General features: G+C 39.8%; 1 protein-coding gene across 2 annotated transcripts in view; it reads left to right on the top strand.

Moving 5' to 3' along the window:
- Positions 1 to 20,818, top strand: part of LOC107814435 (calcium-transporting ATPase 3, endoplasmic reticulum-type) — a 108,174-nt gene that overhangs the window by 32,289 nt on the left and 55,067 nt on the right. For both annotated transcript variants that reach the window (XM_075221674.1, XM_075221676.1), the window contains 2 exons: positions 1,646 to 1,747; positions 8,773 to 8,831. In XM_075221674.1, coding sequence (XP_075077775.1) covers positions 1,646 to 1,747; positions 8,773 to 8,831 — 161 coding nt within the window. The remainder of the gene's footprint in view (positions 1 to 1,645; positions 1,748 to 8,772; positions 8,832 to 20,818) is intronic.

Genomic DNA, 20,818 nt, shown 5'->3' with positions numbered 1-20,818 from the left:
GGAGAGGTGATTAGGCAGGACATGACGCTGCTTCAACTTATTGAGGACATGACCTTCGATAGAGGATGTGAAGGTTGAGAATTAGGGTTGAAGTTTAGTAGGTAGTCGAAAGTTTCCCCTTCCCTTACTAGTAGTATTAGTAGCACTCTTGTATTTTCATATTCTTAAATCTCTATTACTTCCTGTTGTTTCGTTCACTTTAGTTATCTTATTTTACTGTTGTTGTTCCTCCTCCAATTATCTTATGTAGGGGTAAGGTTTGCATACGAACTGCCCTCCCCAGACCTCCACTTGTGGGATTATACTGGGTTAGTTGTTAACACAATTGAACAAATGTTGATAAAAAAATTACTTCAGAAAAAAATTATTCTTCTTTTTCTCTTCCTTTTTTTCACCTTTGCTGAGTCGAGGGTTTATCGGAAACAACCTCTCTACCTTCACCAGGTAGGAGTAAGGTCTGCGTACACATTGTCCTCCCCAGACCCCACTTGTGAGATTATACTGGGTTTGTGGTTATTAACATAATTGAACAAATGTTCATTAAAATATTACTTCAGAAGAAGGTTCAGGAATATCTTATTGCCAAGACAATTTGATGTTCCCTAGACTGGATTAGGAATGAAAAGTCTTCCTCCAATATGTCGGAGAAGTGATGAAATTGGATACAAAGTCACTGTGCCACCAGAAAATGTAGTTCTGCTAGTTGGATACTGTTGGATACTCATGACAAAATTGTTCAGATTTGAGTTGGATTTAAACAGACAAAATCCAGATTATGCAGAAACTCCGTAGTGTAGAAAAAACTGCAGAATCATCGCCTGGAAGATGGAAAATTCCCTGGAAAATAACTGACGCGTAAATAGATTTCGCTGGAAAATTCCTTCCTTGACTGGTGCGTGAGACCAAGTGAGAGTTCCTTTCCCGACGGGATTGCTGGGTGTTGCTTGCTGGACGATGCATGACCTGGTGATGGTGCTGGTTTATCGCCTTATGCACAACACCCTCGAAATTAGAGAATAACTAAAGCAACAATAATGACCACCGGACAATTGCACGCCGCCTATTTTTCTTTCTTCCGGAGGTTGTGCAGCGACTATTTCCTAACCTTGCTCTACTACTATGTGAAAAGTGAAACATACACGGGAGACAGAATGTTGCGTGATAATTCTTCTAAGCTAGTGGATGTTTAAACAAATATTCCCTGATTGATTCTAATTAATATACACAAATTTTCACCCAATATTCTCAACAGTCATACTGCTAAGTTACAAATTAATCAGGATCAAACCTACATTTTGAACATATGCCCTACCCTCTTAGCTTCAGAAGGAAAAGGGATGAAGGGGGGGAAAATATTATAAAAGGAAGAAGAGTGATTGAGTAATGGAGTGGAACCTACAATAGCTCTTTAAGGGAGTGAATGTGCCCTATTTGTCTTATTCCATAATATCTTCTCCAATAAACATGAACTTGCTCTACTGCTAAATGGGGCAAAGCAAACATATAATTAGGAAATGATTTATTACCTATCTAATAGTTCTTTAAATTTCATTAACCACCTGATAATACCTAGAAACTTATTTGTTTATCCACATTTTTCATTAATCTTTGATATGTTACTGAAGCTATGCTTTTGTTATTTTAGATCATTGCAGGTATATGTGTACTAGTTTGGGTGGTAAACATTGGGCATTTTAGTGATGCTGCCCATGGTGGCTTCTTGCGAGGTGCAATACATTACTTTAAGGTATAGGATTCTCATCAATAGCATTTCTAATCAGTTTGTGCCTAAATATTGTAAGTTCACAAGTGGCTATTTTAATGTTAAAGTACCGCTACAATAAAGCTTTATGAGTTGGATAGTAGATCTTACCCTCCTTATTTATTAGTACAGAGGTTTTTCGACATGATTGGTTTGTTTCAGTATTAGTTTTTGTACCTGACTGATTTTGTCTCTATTAGTTATTGTACACTAAGTTGCTCGCACTCTTCACTATCGTTGCCGCACCCGTGTCGACAGGACATGGGTGTGAGTGTGGGATCCATACTGGATCTGGTCAACCAATTTTGGGTACTTTGACCAAAATCGATGGAGAAATTCGGGATAGATACATTGGCTTTTGAAATAAAAACAAAAACTAGGGTGAAATTGAAGAAAATGGAATATCTTGTATATAGAAATTTCTATGTTAGTCCTTTTCCTTTTATCTCCTTCTTGGATTCTCATCTTGATCAATATTTTCTCTCTCATAGACCTTGTAAGTTTTTCACATAATTTCTCATAATTTAGACATATTTTTATTACTCTATTTTTAAATATTTGAATTATTTTTAGCCGAATCCCATCTATACATGGATCCGTACCCCCAAATCTTAAAATTCAGATCATGAAGGATCTGACAGTTTAGCCCTTTCATGCTTACTATAACTAGTTATTTCACTTTTCTATTAGTGGCTTTAACTAGAACCTCAGCTCTATTTATTAGTCTGAGCAAGATACGACTTATTTAAACTGAATATTTAAAATGAACAATTCATAAAAAGAAATCTTTCTATGGGATTACATGTTCAACTTAGATTTTACATGTATCAATGTCTTGGCATATGTTATGTAGGAATTAACGTATTGCTCCTGCTTTAGAGCATTATTTTCAAAGGTGTTTCTGGGTAAGTCTCAAGGCAAGCCTTGGGGCGATGGGGGGGTTAAAGACATGCATTGAGGTGGCCTATGAGGGAGCCGGGGGGGGGGTAATGTGGGGCTTAACTCCCAACCTTCCAGGCATTCACTTAGTTGTTGTTAGTTTAGAGATATGTAAATAATGTAGTCTTATCCTACATTGGAATAGGAGTAATATGTTCTTGTAGAGTATAGCTATAAATAAGTACCTCTTGTATTATATTGAGTATCTAATATCAATAATATATTTTCTCCCGTGCTTTCTCACATGGTATCAGAGCTTCGGTGAGAAAAGATCGCTGTGCGTCATTCCAGCGACATCTGGGAAGAGAGAACTCAGTCACCGTGCAATTTTCCGGTGCCCTAAGTGACTGTTTGCGTCAAAGTCACTATTTATAAGTGTTGTGAACAAACCAACACCACCACAAGGTCCGCCGTAGTCCCGCGACCAAACCCCAAAAAACTCCCACCGGAAAACTCAAACCACGCGCCCTCACGCGCCGGTGAGATCTGTGCACGCGCCGGGCGCGTGAGACCCCTTACAGCCATTTTCCGACGAACTTCCTTCAGGAAAGCTTACTCGCACAACAATTCCTACCCATCCATGTTACACCAAATTCCGACAACTTTTATATTTTTCCGGCGTGAACAGTGTTTTGTCCGACATGTTTTGTCCGGCATCTACATTGAGGTTCCGACGACTACAATATTTCCTTACTCTGTTTCAGTGGATTACAATTGATTCTTTCTCTTATTTGGTAATAATTTGCAACGATGTCTTTGGGATTTGATGTTTTTGAGTCTAGAAACATGAGTTCTGGAAGCTCTAGTGTTATGATTACCTCGGAACATTTAATGGGAAGTTCAAACTACTTAGCTTGGGCTTCATCTGTCGAGTTGTGGTGTAAAGGTCAAGGTGTTCAAGATCATCTAATCAAACAGTCTAGCGAAGGAGATGAAAAGGCGATAGCACTTTGGGCAAAGATCGATGCTCAGTTATGTAGCATCTTGTGGCGATCTATTGATTCCAAGTTGATGCCCTTGTTTCGTCTATTCCAGACATGTTATTTGGTTTGGGCAAAGGCTCGTACCTTATACACTAATGACATATCTCGCTTCTATGATGTGATATCGCGGATGACAAACTTAAAGAAGCAGGAATTAGATATGTCTACTTGGGTCAAGTACAGGCAGTCATGGAGGAATTTGAGAAGTTGATTCCAGTTTCTGCTAGTGTTGAAAAACAACAAGAGCAACGACAGAAGATGTTTCTAGTTCTTACCCTTGCTGGACTTCCTAATGATCTTGATTCAGTACGCGACCGGATTTTGGCTAGTCCGATTGTCCCCACAGTTGATGAATTATTCTCTCGATTACTCCGCTTTGCTGCAGCACCAAGTCCACCAGTGATCTCATCACAGATACTTGATTCCTCTGTTCTCGCATCCCAAACAGTGGATGTTCGGGCGTCTCAAACTATGGAGAATAGACGAGGATGAGGTTGTTTCGGAAGATCTAGATCTAAGTGTTCTTATTTTCACAAACTTGGACACACTCGTGAAATGTGCTATTCCTTATATGGTCGTCCACCCAAAAATGCTTACATTGCTCAGACCGAGACTACAGGTAACCAGGGATTTTCTTTATCTAAAGAATAATATAATGAGCTCCTTCAGTATCGAGCAAGTAAGCAGACATCTCCACAAGTAGCCTCGGTTGCTCAGACTGATACTTCTATTGCTGGTAATTCTTTTGCTTGTGTTTTCCAGTCTAGTACTCTTGGACCATGGGTCATGGACTCAGGCGCTTCTGATCACATCTCTGGTAATATATCACTTTTGTCGAATATTGTATATTCACAGTCTCTTCCCACTGTTACTTTAGCCAATGAATGTCAAACTAAGGCAAAAGGAGTTGGACAAGCTAATCCCTTATCTTCTATCACCCTAGATTCCGTTCTTTATGTCCCTGGCTGTCCTTTTAGTCTTGCATCTGTTAGTCGTTTGACTCGTGCCCTCCATTGTGGTATATATTTTATTGACGATTCTTTTATTATGCAGGACCGCAGTACGGGACAGACAATTGGTACATGACATGAATCAGAAGGCCTTTACTACCTTAACTCACTCAGTCCTTCCACAACATGTCTAGTTACAGATCCTCCAGACCTAATCCACAGACGTTTAGGACATCCAAGTTTATCCAAACTTCAGAAAATGGTGCGTAGTGTTGAGAGTCATGCAAAGTCTGTTTTCTCCTTAGTTCATTCTGATATATGGGTTCCTAGTAGAGTCAGTTCAACCTTGGGATTTCGTTATTTTGTTAGTTTTATTGATGATTATTCAAGATGTACTTGGCTTTTCTTAATGAAAGATCGTTCTGAGTTATTTTCTATATTCTAGAGTTTCTGTGCTGAAATCAAAAACCAATTTGGTGTTTCTATTAGCATTTTTCGCAATGATAATGCCTTAGAATATTTATCTTCTCAGTTTCAGCAGTTTATGACTTCTCAAGGAATTATTCATCAGACATCTTGTCTTTATACCCCTCAGCAAAATGGGGTTGCACAGAGAAAGAATATGCACCTTATTGAGACTGCTCACACACTTCTAATTGAATCTCGTGTTCCGTTGCGTTTTTGGGGCGATGCAGTTCTCACAGCTTGATATTTGATTAATCGGATGCCTTCATCTCCTATCAAGGATCAGATTCCGCATTCAGTATTGTTTCCCAGTCACCCTTATACTCTCTTCCACCTCGTGTTTTTGGGAGCACGTGTTTTGTTCATAACTTAGCCCCTGGGAAAGATAAGTTAGCTCCTCGTGCTCTCAAGTGTGTCTTCCTTGGTTATTCTCGTGTTCAGAAGGGATATCGTTGTTATTCCCCTGATCTTCGTAGGTACCTTATGTCAGCTAACGTCACATTTTTTGAGTCTAAACCTTTCTTTTTCTCTGCTGACCACCATGATATATCTGAGGTCTTACCTATACCGACCTTTGAAAAGTTTACTATAGCTCCTCCTTCACCTTCGACCACAGAAGTTTCACCCATAGCAATCGTTGAGGAGTCTAGTGTTGTTCCTCCTAGATCCCCAGCCGCAGGAACACCACTCTTGACTTATCATCGTCGTCTGCACCCTACATCAAGCCCAACTGGTTCTTGTCCTGCACCTGACCCTGCTCCTACTGCGGACTTGTCTCTTCCTAGTACACCGATTGCACTTCGGAAAGGTATACGGACCACACTTAATCCTAATCCCCATTATGTCGGTTTAAGTTATCATCCTTTGTCATCTCCCCATTATGCTTTTATATCTTCTTTGTCCTCGGTTTCCATCCCTAAGTCTACAGGTGAAGCGTTGTCTCATCCAGGATGGCGACAAGCTCTGAGTGACGAGATGTCTGCTTTACATACAAGTGGTACTTGGGAGCTTGTTCCTCTTCCTTCAGGTAAATCTATTGTTGGTTATCGTTGAGTTTATGCAGTCAAAGTTGGTCCCGATGGCCAGGTTGATCGACTTAAGGCCCGTCTTGTTGCCAAAGGATATACTCAGATATTTGGGCTCGATTACAGTGATACCTTCTCTCCCGTGGCTAAAGTCGCATCAGTCCGCCTTTTTCTATCCATGGCTGCGGTTCGTCATTGTCCTCTCTATCAGCTGGACATTAAGAATGCCTTTCTTCACGATGATCTTGAGGATGACGTTTATATCGAGCAACCACCTGGTTTTGTTACTCAGGGGGAGTCTCGTGACCTTGTATGTTGCTTGCGTCGATCACTTTATGGTCTAAAACAGTCTCCTCGAGCCTGGTTTGGTAAGTTCAGCACGGTTATCCAGGAGTTTGGCATGACTCGTAGTGAAGCCGATCACTCTGTGTTTTATTGGCACTATGCGTCAAGTCTCTGTATTTATCTGGTAGTCTATGTTGATGATATTGTTATTACTGGCAATGATCAGGATGGTATTACCAATCTGAAGCAGTATCTCTTCCAGCACTTCCAAACTAAGGATCTAGGCAGATGAAGTACTTTCTAGGTATTGAGGTTGGTCAGTCTAGCTCAGGTATTGTTATTTCTCAAAGAAAATATGGCTTAGACATTCTTGAGGAGACATGGATGATAGGTTGCAGACTTGTTGACACTCCGTTGGATCTGAATTCTAAACTTCTGTCAGGACAGGGGGAGCCCCTTAGCGATCCTGCAAGCTATAGGCGGCTGGTTGGTAAATTAAATTATCTCACAGTGACTAGACCCGACATTTCTTATCCTGTGAGTGTTGTAAGTCAGTTTATGAATTCTCCCTGTGATAATCATTGGGATGCAGTTGTCCGCATTATTCGGTATATAAAATCGGCTCCAGGCAAAGGGTTACTGTTTGAGGATCGAGGTCATGAGCAGATCGTTGGATACTCAAATGCTGATTGGGCAGGATCACCTTCTGATAGATGTTCTACGTCTGGATATTGTGTTTTAGTAGGAGGAAATTTGGTATCCTGGAAGAGCAAGAAACAGAATGTCGTTGCTCGGTCTAGTGCAGAAGCAGAATATCGAACAATGGCTATGGCAATATGTGAGCTAGTCTAGACAAAACAATTGCTCAAGGAGTTGAAATTTGGTGAAATCAGTCGGCGATAATCAAGCTGTCATTCATATTGCATCAAATCTGGTGTTCCATGAGAGAACTAAACACATTGAGATTGATTGTCATTTCGTCAGAGAAAAGATACTTTCAGGAGAGATTGCTACAAAGTTTGTGAGGTCGAATGATCAGCTTGCAAATATTTTCATCAAGTCCCTCACTGGTCCTCGTATTGGTTATATATGTAACAAGCTCGGTACATATGATTTGTATGCATCGGCTTGAGGGGGAGTGTTAGTTTACAGATATGTAAATAATGTAGTCTTGTCCCACATTGGAATAGGAGTAATATGTTCTTGTAGAGTATAACTATAAATAAGGACCTCTTGTATTGTATTGAGTATCTAATATCAATAATATATTTTCTCCCGTGCTTTCTCACAGTTGTAAGTCTCAACCTTCCAGGCGTTCGGGCTTATTGTTAAGAGCTGATGCAGATTAAGAGTGATGTACATATTGAGGGATCGACTAGCATTACAAAGATGAAGAATGGAAGCTGTAGATATTAGAGATAAAACCAACATTATGGATGCTTTTTCTGACCTTTAAATCAGAGAATATGATCCTGGGTTTCTCCAAATCTTAATTGAAACTTTGTCCCTTTTTTTTTTCTTTGAGTAGTTAAATTCAAGACCAATGACCAAATTATAATGCCCATTTTTTTGGTCATGGCCTTCATCCATTTGTCTTATATTTTTCTATTGATAACGGTTGTCCACAGTTTGCGTACTTTGGCTAATCCATTGGCTATCTACTAGGCCCTAATGACACAGGCACTAGGTAACTCTATCCACCAAGGCTTAGGCAGGTAGGAAGAATTCACCTAGTATCAAAGTCACTCCAGCTCTTCCATCGCAAGGACATCCCATGTGGGCATTTGGATTATAATAGTGTATAGGACAGCAATAAACTACATATCCTGCAGTGATGTCTAACCAAATTTACTTTCCTCTGTTTCAAGGAATGCTGTTTAGGTCTAAGACTTTCATGTTTTTTAAGCATAAGTCAGTTCCAGCTCTCTCTTGATTGATTTCTTTCAGTTATCCTTCACATTAACTCAAACTAAATACCCTTCTTGTTGAGATGAAATCTGTATGTGGTACTTGAGCTGGCTCAAGCATGAAAAGAGGAGCTTGGTCAAATCAACACCAAGTTGAGCCAGTAGTTCACATGCCGATCCATTTAATTTATACCCCTATCACAAAGCTATTAAACAATTCATAGGAAACTTTAAAGTAACAGATGATGCTTAGATTACATGATTCGTGAGTTTGAACAATTATTTTCATTATGAGTGATACTTTCATGGGATTATTTGTTTGTTTGATATAATGGGCATCTTATGTTTGTTATCCATTTTCCAGTAAGTCCTTTTTTTGTCCTTGGTTTCTTACATGGACTGATTTGGTTTTTGACCGTATAACTGACAATGAGTATTTCTGTCTTCCCTGTTTAGATTGCAGTTGCCCTGGCTGTTGCAGCAATCCCTGAAGGGCTTCCTGCTGTTGTTACAACGTGAGTATGTGAAACCATGTTCTTTGAATTCCTAAGTTGGTGTCTGGAAAAGTTTTATATAAAATATCTGTGTATTTTTCAGTTGGGATACTTGCGTGGATGTCATTATCCTTAATTCTTTCCCCCCAACCAAAAAAAAAATATTCCACCAAAATGTCCATTGGAGCCAAACGTAAACGTCATTCCCCCTTATGGGTTTCAACAAAAAGAGTGAGATCACAGTAGTCCACTGGGCAGAGAATAAACCTTGAAGAACTTTTTACTAGCGTCATGGCTTAAGATTTATCATGTGATCAGCATGCCAACAAAATGAGTTTTGTCTATTGAACTGTGTATTTCTTGTTATCGGCTCCAAAGATAATTCTTGGTTGTTCACTGTTTCTCTGTTTATCTGTTGAGTAAGTGCTTTGCGTATTACATATAGCCATTTTTCTCTTGGTTTAAGTTCTCTGTTCATTCTGATATGTATCCAGAAAGTTGTTGCTTTAAAACATGTTATGTGCTAATAAGGTGTTTCATCTTTCCAACACGTAGGGCAGCACCATTTTAGATAAAAAGGACAGTAAACAGTAACACTGAATTTTGGTTAGGTACATTGCTGATGGAGAAAAGGCTGCAATATTTTCTCATCTCCGTCCTCTTTTTCTAATAACTTTGGACACTTATGCATTGCCCATGATAGTAGTAGAAGATGAAAAACAGTAATTTATCAATTTAGTTAGAAGGTTAACTAACATATAAATGTTAAAAATAACCTAGTACTGAAAAATTAAATGAAAAGGAATCCTTTTTGTTCTTTTTATTATTGAGTTTGTTACCAAATCTTCAGTTTGTTCCTTCAACGCTGGGTATTGATGTTTTTATTTTGAAAACTAAAAGTAATACTACGAGCTAATTTCCTAAGCATGATAAGTAAAATGAGAGTATCCCGACATATTTCTTTCTGTGATGATTAGTGGAAGATGATAATGTCCCTTTGTGTGATAAATTGGAAGTGGTTTAAATAAGAGTTTACAGAAGAAAATAGATTTTGCTCTTGTTGCGATTTTCTTTGGAGAACTTTTTGTTTCCTTAATTTTTCTATTATATCCAGGCCATTACTTTTTGTTTAAATATTTCACCTAATCATGCTTCACTTCCTATCTGAGTTTCAATCTGGTGGAAGACTTTTTATGTGCTAGTGTATTTTTTTGTTATGGCTTTCTCGAACCTCGTAACGCATGCACTGAGAGAGTATTTATCTATTAGAATATTTTCTTTTTTAATTTCAAGATAATATATTAAGTAGTTGAGTAGGACCGGAGGTTGGAGACTGACCTTGGAGTCTAAAGGTTTTAAGTTGAGTAGGACCAAGACCGAGTACTTTGAGTGCAAGTTCAATGACGAAACTGATGGTGCAGGCGTGGACATGAGGCTTGATACACAAGTCATCCCTAAGAGAGTTAGTTTCAAGTACCTTAGGTCTATTATCCAAGGAAATTGGGAGATTGATGAGGATGTTACTCATTGTATTGGAGCAGAGTGGATGAAATAGAGACTCGCATCCAGTGTTTTATGTGATAAGAATGTACCACCTAAACTTAAGGGTAAGTTTTACAGAGTGGTTGTCAGACCTACCATGTTGTACGGAGCAGAGTGTTGGCTAGTCAAGAACTCTCATGTCCAGAAGATGAAAGTAGCGGAAATAAGGATGTTGAGATGGATGTGCGGACATACCATGATTGATAAGATTAGAAATGAAGATATTCGGGACAAGGTAGGAGTAGCCTCGGTGGAGGACAAGATGCGGGAAGCGAGGCTTAGGTGGTTTGGGCATGTGAAGAGAAGAAGCACAAATACCCCATTGAGCAGGTGTGAGAGGTTGGCCTCGGTTGGTCTAAAGAGGGGTAGAGGTAGGAAAGAAGTACTGAGGAGGTAATAAGGCAGGACTTGGTGTTGCTTCAGCTCACTGAGGACATAACCCTTGATAGGAAGGTTTGGAGGTCGAGAATTAGGGTAGAAGGTTAGTAAGTAGTCGAGTGTGTGTCTTCCATATACCGGTAGTATTAGTAATTAGCCTATAGATTTTTGAGAAGAAGAAAAAGCTTCTTGTATTTCTGTGTATTTCTTACATCCCTAAGCAAATGTATTTATACACTAAGGGTGTGTTTGGTATGATAGAAAACATTTTCCGAAAAATATTTTCCCATTTTATTTTCCTAGATATCACATTTTCCTGAAATTGGAGGAAAATAACTTCCCTAGAAAAAGTTAGGAAAACATTTTTCAAAAACTTCACCTACCCCCACATCTAACCGCAAGCCCCTCCCCCTTCTCTCCCCTAACCCACCTCTCCCACCTCCTCTCTCCAAAAAGGTTTTTTATTCAGATTTCAGTTTTTTTTTCTTTTTCGTCACCACCCATCCTGCTAACCCCTCCTCAAACCACCCTTACGGCAATTTTTTTTTTTTAATATATATTTTTTCAGTTCTGGTTTTTTCATTTTTGAGTTTACTGGTTCGAAATTTTACGAGTTCCAAAGTTATGAGTTCGGAGGTTTATGTATTTGGAAGTTTGCGGGTTTAGAAATTATAGAGTTTACGGGTTCGAAAGTTTAGCGGTTCGGAAGTTTGTTGGTTCGAAATTTTATGGCTATTGTATCTAAATTATTTATGAATACTCTTGAGAAGTTATTTTCCTTAATTTGCATACCAAACACCGGAAAATGAGTAAGACTACTAATTTTCCAAGAAAATATTTTCTTGGAAAACATTTTCCACGGAAAACATTTTCCGTTATACCAAACACACCCTAAGTCCTATGACTATTTTAGGAAGGAAAATAAATTACAATCAATTTACAATCAATCAGAATAAAATCAAATCTCACTTAGAATCAAATCTTTCTCAATCAGAATCAATTCTTTCCTAACAATTAAGTCAATCAACACTCCTCCCCAAGTTGGTGCAAAAATGTCGCACATGCCCAACTTGAAAACCAGTGTATGAAAAGTCTGTTTGTTAAGAAACACATAAGCTAACTGTTTTTCCGATGGCACATGAAACAAACTCAAGACACCAGTTGTAATTTTTTCTTTAATGAAGTGTCGATCAGTTCCTACATGCTTTGTTCGGTCATGCTGGACTGGATTATGAGCTATACCGATAGCAGCCTTATTGTCATAGTACAAGGAAAGTTTTCCTTTTTCCGACGGCCTCAACTCCTCTAGTAGCTTTTGTTGCCAAAACAGTTTGCAAACTCCCTAGGCTATAGCTCTATATTCTGCCTCCGCACTTGATCTAGCAACTACACTTTGCTTTTTGCTTCTCCAAGTAACTAAGTTTCCTCCTACGAGCGTACAGTAACCGGATGTAGATCTTCTTTCATCCAGAGATCCAGCCCAATCTGCGTCTGTAAAGGCTTCTATTTGGAGGTGATCATGTTTGGAGAAAAGTAGACCTTTTCCAGGAGCAGACTTTAGATACCACAAAATGTGAAAGGCAACTTGCATATGAGGATCTTGGGGATCATGCATGAACTGACTCACCAGGCTAACTGAATAGGCTATGTCTGGTCTAGTGTGTGAGAGATAAATGAGTCTTCCAACCAACCTCTGATGTCTCTCCTAATCAACTGACTCTCCAACTCCGCTTTGTAACTTGTGATTGCTTTCAACGGGCGATTCTGCGGGTCTGCAACCTGTCATACCACTTTCTTTCAGGAGATCCAGAATATACTTCCTCTGAGAAATAAAGATTCCTCTTTTTGATCTAGCAACCTCAATTCCCAAGAAGTACTGCAATTTTCCTAGATCCTTGATCTCAAATTCATGTGCCAACAACTTCTTCAATCGGGCCATCTCCTCTTTGTCATCTCATGTCATTACTATGTCATCAACATAAACTATGAGAAGAGTGAGTTTAGCCGTATGATGTCTTATGAAGAGAGTGTGATCATGATTGCTTTGTTGGTAACCAAAGGAGATTATTGCTTTGCAGAATCTGTCAAACCAAGCTCTGGGGGATTGCTTCAGTTCGTACAAGGCTTTCTTCAACCTGTATACCTTTCCTTGACTTTGTGCAGTATCAAATTCAGGAGGAATCTCCATATACACCTCTTCTTCTAAGTCACCATAAAGAAATGCATTCTTCACATCAAACTGTTGCAAGTCCCAATCAAGATTAGCTGCACAAGACAACAACATGGGCAAATGTCTCTTGATAATCCACTCCATAAGTCTGAGCGAATCCCTTAGCCACCAATCTTGCTTTGAATCTTTCAATCGAGCCATCAGCTTTGTGCTTCATAGTGAAGACCCATTTGCAGCCAATCAACTTCTTGTCTGGTGGTGAAGTGACAAGTTCCCAAGTCTCATTTTTTGACCATGCCTTCATTTCTTCAATCATAGCTTGCTTTCATTTAGGATTTGCAAAAGCTTTCCTCTAATTCTGAGGAATAAACACAGAAGAAATAGACAAGGCAAAGGCTCTATAGGAGGGACACAGAGAATTATATGAGACAAATTAGATAAATGGTGTTTGGTGGTGCAAGATCTGACTCCTTTTCTGTGAGCAATAGGTTCATCTAACTCATTAGGAAATGTAGATAACTCACCGGTAGAAGAAGGTTCAGCTTCGGTAGATTGCATGATGACTTCTTCTGCTCTATTTTTCCTTGAGTAAGTTTTCAAATCAGGCCTATCCAAATGCCCAATGGTCTCCCCCTGAATTCTTTCTCCAATTTCACTAGGTAGTGGGAACTAGGTAGAATCACTTCTTCCCCCTTACTGCTCTCCCCCTGAAAAGGTGATGGGGTAATACTGAAATAGGGCTCAGATTCTCGAAAAGTAACATCCATGCTAACAAATGATCTCCTAGAGGGAGGATGATAACATTTGTAACCTTTCTGTGTCAGAGAATACCCAATGAAAATACACTTTATAACTGTAGGATCAAGTTTCCCAGAATTTCTAGTGTGGACAAAGCAAACACACCCAAACACCTTTGGAGGAACAGTATATTCATTCTTACCCTTTAAAGCTTCAAGAGGACTTTGAAAATTGAGGGTTTTAAGTGGCATTGTGTTAATAAGATAGGTAGCCACAAGAATAGCATCCCCCAATAAGGTTTTGGTAGATGCATGGTGAATATAAGAGATCATGCTACTTCTAACACATGCCTATTTTTTCTTTCAGCGACCCCATGTTGTGCACGAGTATAAAGACAACTAGTGTGATGGACTATCCCATTGGACTCCAAATAAGCACCAAATCTTTTATCCATGTATTCGCTGCCATTGTCAGTTCTCAAGATTTTTGTTTTGGCATCAAACTGAGTACAAATCATTTTATGAAATGATTGAAAATAAGAAAAAACTTCACTTTTGGCTTTTATCAAATATACCCAAGTCATCCTAGTGCAGCAATCAATAAAAGTAACAAGCCATCGACTACTAGACAAAGAAACAGTTTGTGTAGGACCCCATAAATCATAATGAATAGTCATAAATGGAGTTGTGCTTCTATTATCACTCACAGGATAAGAGTTTCTAGTATGCTTGACATATTCACGCGCATCACAGAAAAAAGATTCAAATTGAGTCCTTGAAAACAAATCAGGATATAACCTCTTCATAACAAAGAATGATGGGTGTCCTAACCGTCTATGCCGCTGTATTATTTCTTGGTTGACATCCTTACCTTCCCCAAAAAAGGCCTGACCAGAGTTTTGAATTCCATCTAATATATACAAGTCATCATGCAATCTACTACTGCCAATCCTTTTCCCTGTTTGAATATCTTGAAAAATACAATGATCGGGAAAGAACTCGATTTTACAGTTTAGAGCTTTGGTGATGACACTAAGAGATAAAAGATTGACAGGGAACTCATGGACATGGAGCATGGATGATAGTTTAATATTAGAAGTACAAACGACAGAACCTGTTCCAGAGATAGATGTTAAAGACCCATTGACTATTTTAACATTATCTCCTTTGAGACACGGCGAATAGTTTTGAATGCCTTTAGAAGAGCCTGTTATGTGTCTATTTGCACCAGAATCAACAATCCAATAATTAAGGTGAGTAGCAAAGGCCGTACCTGATTGCACATAATTGGATGTGGCAACATTAGCGGAGTCAAGTTTGGCTCGGAGGCGACGAAGAAGCTGAATTTCATCCGAAGATAATTTCTCCAGAAATCGTCTCCTTGAATGTCTCTATATTTTCTGCCCAATCAGAAGGAAATCTGAAGAAAATTGCTCAAAATAATTTGTCTCGCCGGAAAACAAATCTGTCTCGACGGAACCAAAAGGGGTTTGTGTCGTGGACAGCCACCAACAGTGAGAAAAGTCGACCTCTTTGATAAAAACGGAATCCTAGTGCTGCGAGGAAGATAACTCACCTCAAAATGGCAGCAATGACTCTGATACCATGTAGATTTTTTAGAAGAAGAAAAGGCTTCTTATATTTCTGTGTATTTCTTACATCCCTAAGCAAAGGTATTTATACACTAAGTCCTATGACTATTTTAGGAAGGAAAATAAATTACAATCAATTTACAATCAATTACAATTAATCTGAATAAAATCAAATCTGACTCAGAATCAAATCTTTCCTAATAATTAAGTCAGTCAACATAGCCTTGTATTCGGTTTTTGACAGATATGATTACTACATCTTGCTGTTGATACTGCTTGTTCTCTTATTATCTTGCTGTTGATACTGCTTATTCTCTTATTATCTTGTTATTGTTACTGCTTGTTTTCTTATTGTTAATTTACATCATGTATATAGTGTAGTATTGTCCCACATTGGTAGAGGAGTAGTATGTCCTTGTATAATATAGCTATAAATAAGGACCTCTTGTGTAGTATTATTCATTCATCCAATATCAATAACATATTTTCTCCCGTGCCTTCTCACATGGTATCAGAGCAATTGTGAGAGACTTATCGCTGTGCATAAATTCCAGCGATTCCGGGAAAGAGAAATCAGTATTTTTTTTAAGGTTGTTTTCTATCTGCTTCATTTCTGTCAGTGTTGTGCAAAATCCAACACTACCACAAGAGTCGTCACTGTCCGGCGACCAAACCCCAGTGAACAACTCCGGCAGAAGCAGCCCCACGCGCCTCCACGCGCCACCATAAGCTCACGCGCCGGCGCGTACGACCACTTCCGGCCATTTTTTGAAAATCTTCCTTCAGAACAGTTGGGTCGCCTGGTAATTCCGATCCTACCCCTACTGTTTTCATTTCATTCCGACAACTTTGAGTTTTTTCCGGCAGCTACAGTACTATTCCGACAGCTACAGTACTATTCCGACAGCTACAGTAGATTCCGGCAGCTACAGTAGATTCCGGCAGCTACAGTTTTCAGTATTCTGTTTCTGTGTTTCCGTACACTGTTTCAGTGGATTACAGTTGATTCTTTCTCCTATTTGGCAATAATTTGCAACAATGTCTTTGGGATTTGATGCTTTTGGGTCTAGAAACATGAGTTCTGGAAACTCTAGTGCTATTATTACCTCGGAACCTTTAATGGGAGGTTCAAACTACTTAGCTTGGGCTTCATCTGTCGAGTTATGGTGTAGAGGTCAAGGTGTTCAAGATCATCCAATCAAACAGTCTAGCGATGGAGATGAAAAGGCAATAGCACTTTGGGCAAAAATCGATGCTCAGTTATGTAGCATCTTGTAGCGATCTATTGATTCCAAGTTGATGCCCTTGTTTCGTCCATTCCAGACATGTTATTTGGTTTGGGCAAAGGCACGCACCTTATACACTAATGACATATCTCGCTTCTATGATGTGATATCATTGATGACAAACTTAAAGAAGCAGGAATTGGATATGTCTACTTACTTGGGTCAAGTACAGGCAGTCATGGAGGAATTTGAGAAGTTGATGCCAGTTTCGGCTAGTGTGGAAAAACAACAAGAGCAGCGACAAAAGATGTTTCTCGTTCATACCTTCGCTGGACTTCCTAATGATCTTGATTCAGTACGCGACCAGATTTTGGCTAGTCCGTCTGTCCCGACAGTTGATGAATTATTCTCTCGATTACTCCGCCTTGCTGCAGCACCAAGTCCACCAGTGATCTCATCACAGATACTTGATTCCTCTGTTCTTGCATCCCAGACAATGGATGTTCGGGCATCTCAAACTATGGAGCATAGACGAGGAGGAGGTCGTTTTGGAAGATCTAGACCCAAGTGTTCTTATTGTCACAAACTTGGACACACTCGTGAAATGTGTTATTCCTTACATGGTCGTCCACCCAAAAATGCTTACATTGCTCAGACCGAGACTCCAGGTAACCAAGGATTTTCTTTATCTAAAGAAGAACATAATGAGCTCCTTCAGTATCGAGCAAGTAAGCAGACATCTCCACAAGTAGCCTCAGTTGCTCAGACTGATACTTCTGTTTCTGGTAATTCTTTTGCTTGTGTTTCCCAGTCTAGCACTTTTGGCCCATGGGTCATGGACTCCGACGCTTCTGATCACATCTCTGGTAATATATCACTTTTGTCAAATATTGTATATTCACAGTCTCTTCCCACTGTTACTTTAGCCAATGGATGTCAAACTAATGCAAAAGGAGTTAGACAAGCTAATCCCTTGTCTTCTATCACCCTAGATTCCGTTCTTTATGTCCCTGGCTGTCCTTTTAGTCTTGCATCTGTTAGTCGTTTGACTCGTGCCCTCCATTGTGGTATATATTTTATTGACGATTTTTTTATTATGCAGGACCGCAGTACGGGACAGACAATTGGTACAGGACGTGAATCAGAAGGCCTTTACTACCTTAACTCACTCAGTCCTTCCACAACATGTCTAGTTACAGATCCTCCAGATCTAATCCACAGACGTTTAGGACATCCGAGTTTATCCAAACTTCAGAAGATGGTGCCTAGTTTATCTAGTTTGTCTACATTAGATTGTGAGTCGTGTCAACTTGGGAAACATACCTGAGCCTCCTTTTCGCGTAGTGTTGAGAGTCATGCAGAGTCTGTCTTCTCCTTAGTTCATTCTGATATATGAGGTCCTAGTAGAGTTAGTTCATCCTTGGGATTTCGTTACTTTGTCAGTTTCATTGATGATTATTCAAGATGTACTTGGCTTTTCTTAATGAAAGATCGTTCTGAGTTATTTTCTATATTCCAGAGTTTCTGTGCTGAAATCAAAAACCAATTTGGTGTTTCTATTCGCATTTTTCGCAGTGATAATGCCTTAGAATATTTATCTTCTCAATTTCAGCAGTTTATGACTTCTAAGGGAATTATTCATCAGACATCTTGTCCTTATACCCCTCAGCAAAATGGGGTTGCTGAGAGAAAGAATAGGCACCTTATTGAGACTGCTCGCACACTTCTAATTGAATCTCGTGTTCCGTTGCGTTTTTAGGGCGATGCAGTTCTCATAGCTTGTTATTTGATTAATCGGATGCCTTCATCTCCCATCAAGAATCAGATTCCGCATTCAGTATTGTTTCCCCAGTCACCCTTATACTCTCTTCCACCTCGTGTTTTTGGGAGCACGTGTTTTGTTCATAACTTAGCCCCTGGGAAAGATAAGTTAGCTCCCCGTGCTCTCAAGTGTGTCTTCCTTGGTTATTCTCGTGTTCAGAAGGGATATCGTTGTTATTCTCCAGATCTTCGTAGGTACCTTATGTCAGCTGACGTCACATTTTTTGAGTCTAAACCTTTCTTTACCTCTGCTGACCACCATGATATATCTGAGGTCTTACCTATACCGACCTTTGAGGAGTTTACTATAGCTCCTCCTCCACCTTCGACCACAGAGGTTTCATCCATACCAACCGTTGAGGAGTCTAGTGTTGTTCCCCCTAGTTCCCCGGCCACCGGAACATCACTCTTGACTTATCATCGTCGTTTGCGTCCTCCATCAGGCCCAACTGATTCTCGTCCTGCACCTGACCCTGCTCCTGCTGTGGACCCTGCTCCTAGTACACCGATTGCACTTCGGAAAGGTATACGGACCACACTTAACCCTAATCCTCATTATGTCGGTTTGAGCTATCATCGTCTGTCATCTCCCCATTATGCTTTTATATCTTCTTTGTCCTCAGTTTCCATACCTAAGTCTACAGGTGAAGCGTTGTCTCATCCAGGATGGCGCCAGGCTATGAGTGACGAGATGTTTGCTTTACATACAAGTGGTACTTGGGAGCTTGTTCCTCTTCCCTCAGGTAAATCTACTGTTGGTTGTTGTTGGGTTTATGCAGTCAAAGTTGGTCCCGATGGACAGATTGATCGACTTAAGGCCCGTCTTGTTGCCAAAGGATATACTCAGATATTTGGGTTCGATTACAGTGATACCTTCTCTCCCGTGGCTAAAGTGGCTTCAGTCCGCCTTTTTCTATCCATGGCTGCGGTTCGTCATTGGCCCCTCTATCAGCTGGACATTAAAAATGCCTTTCTTCACGGTGATCTTGAGGATGAGGTTTATATGGAGCAACCACCTGGTTTTGTTGCTCAGGGGAGTCTCGTGGCCTTGTATGTCGCTTGCGTCGGTCACTTTATGGTCTAAAGCAGTCTCCTCGTGCCTGGTTTGGTAAGTTCAGCACGGTTATCCAGGAGTTTGGCATGATTCGTAGTGAAGCTGATCACTCTGTGTTTTATCGGCACTCTGCTTCAAGTCTCTGTATTTATCTGGTAGTCTATGTTGATGATATTGTTATTACTGGCAATGATCAGGATGGTATTACCAATCTGAAGCAGCATCTCTTCCAGCACTTCCAAACTAAGGATCTAGGCAGATTGAAGTACTTTCTGGGTATTGAGGTTGCCCAGTCTAGCTCAGGTATTGTTATTTCTCAAAGAAAATATGCTTTAGACATTCTTGAGGAGACGGGGATGATAGGTTGCAGACCTGTTGACACTCCGATGGATCCGAATTCTAAACTTATGCCAGGACAGGGGGAGCCGCTTAGCGATCCTGCAGGCTATAGGCGGCTGGTTGGAAAATTAAATTATCTCACAGTGACTAGACCCGACATTTCCTATCCTGTGAGTGTTGTAAGTCAGTTTATGAATTCTCCCTGTGATAGTCATTGGGATGCAGTTGTCCGCATTATTCGATATATAAAATCGGCTCCAGGCAAAGGGTTACTCTTTGAGGATCGAGGTCATGAGCAGATCATTGGATACTCAGATGCTGATTGGGCAGGATCACCTTCTGATAGACGTTCTACGTCTGGATATTGTGTTTTAGTAGGAGGAAATTTGGTATCCTGGAAGAGAAAGAAACAGAATGTAGTTGCTCGGTCTAGTGCAGAAGCAGAATATCGAGCAATGGCTATGGCAACATGTGAGCTAGTCTGGACCAAACAATTGCTCAAGGAGTTGAAATTTGGTAAAATCAGTCGGATGGAACTTGTGTGCGATAATCAAGCTGCCCTTCATATTGCATCAAATCCGGTGTTCCATGAGAGAATTAAACACATTGAGATTGATTGTCACTTCGTCAGAGAAAAGATACTTTCAGGAGAGATTGCTATAAAGTTTGTGAGGTCAAATGATCAACTTGCAGATATTTTCACCAAGTCTCTCACTGGTCCTCGTATTAGTTATATATGTAACAAGCTCGGTACATATGATTTGTATGCACCGGCTTGAGGGGGAGTGTTAATTTACAGCATGTATATAGTGTAGTATTGTCCCACATTGGTAGAGGAGTAGTATGTCCTTGTATAGTATAGCTATAAATAAGGACCTCTTGTGTAGTATTATTCATTCATCCAATATCAATAACATATTTTCTCCCGTGCCTTCTCACACTTATTATGTTGATGTTGATATTGCTGGTTGTTACTTCTTTCTTTTTTCTTCTTTGAGCCGGGAGTCTATCGGAAACAACCTCTCTATCTCAAGGTAGGGGTAAGGTCTGCGTACACACTACCCTCTCCAGACCCCACTCGTGGGATTATACTGGGTTTGTTGTTGTTGTATAATATATTAAGTAAAAGCTAAAAAAGGTTTTTATAGT

Source organism: Nicotiana tabacum, chromosome 9 (genome assembly GCF_000715075.1).
Source record: "Nicotiana tabacum cultivar K326 chromosome 9, ASM71507v2, whole genome shotgun sequence".
NCBI lineage: Eukaryota > Viridiplantae > Streptophyta > Magnoliopsida > Solanales > Solanaceae > Nicotiana > Nicotiana tabacum.
This window is presented reverse-complemented; position numbering and strand designations above follow the sequence as displayed.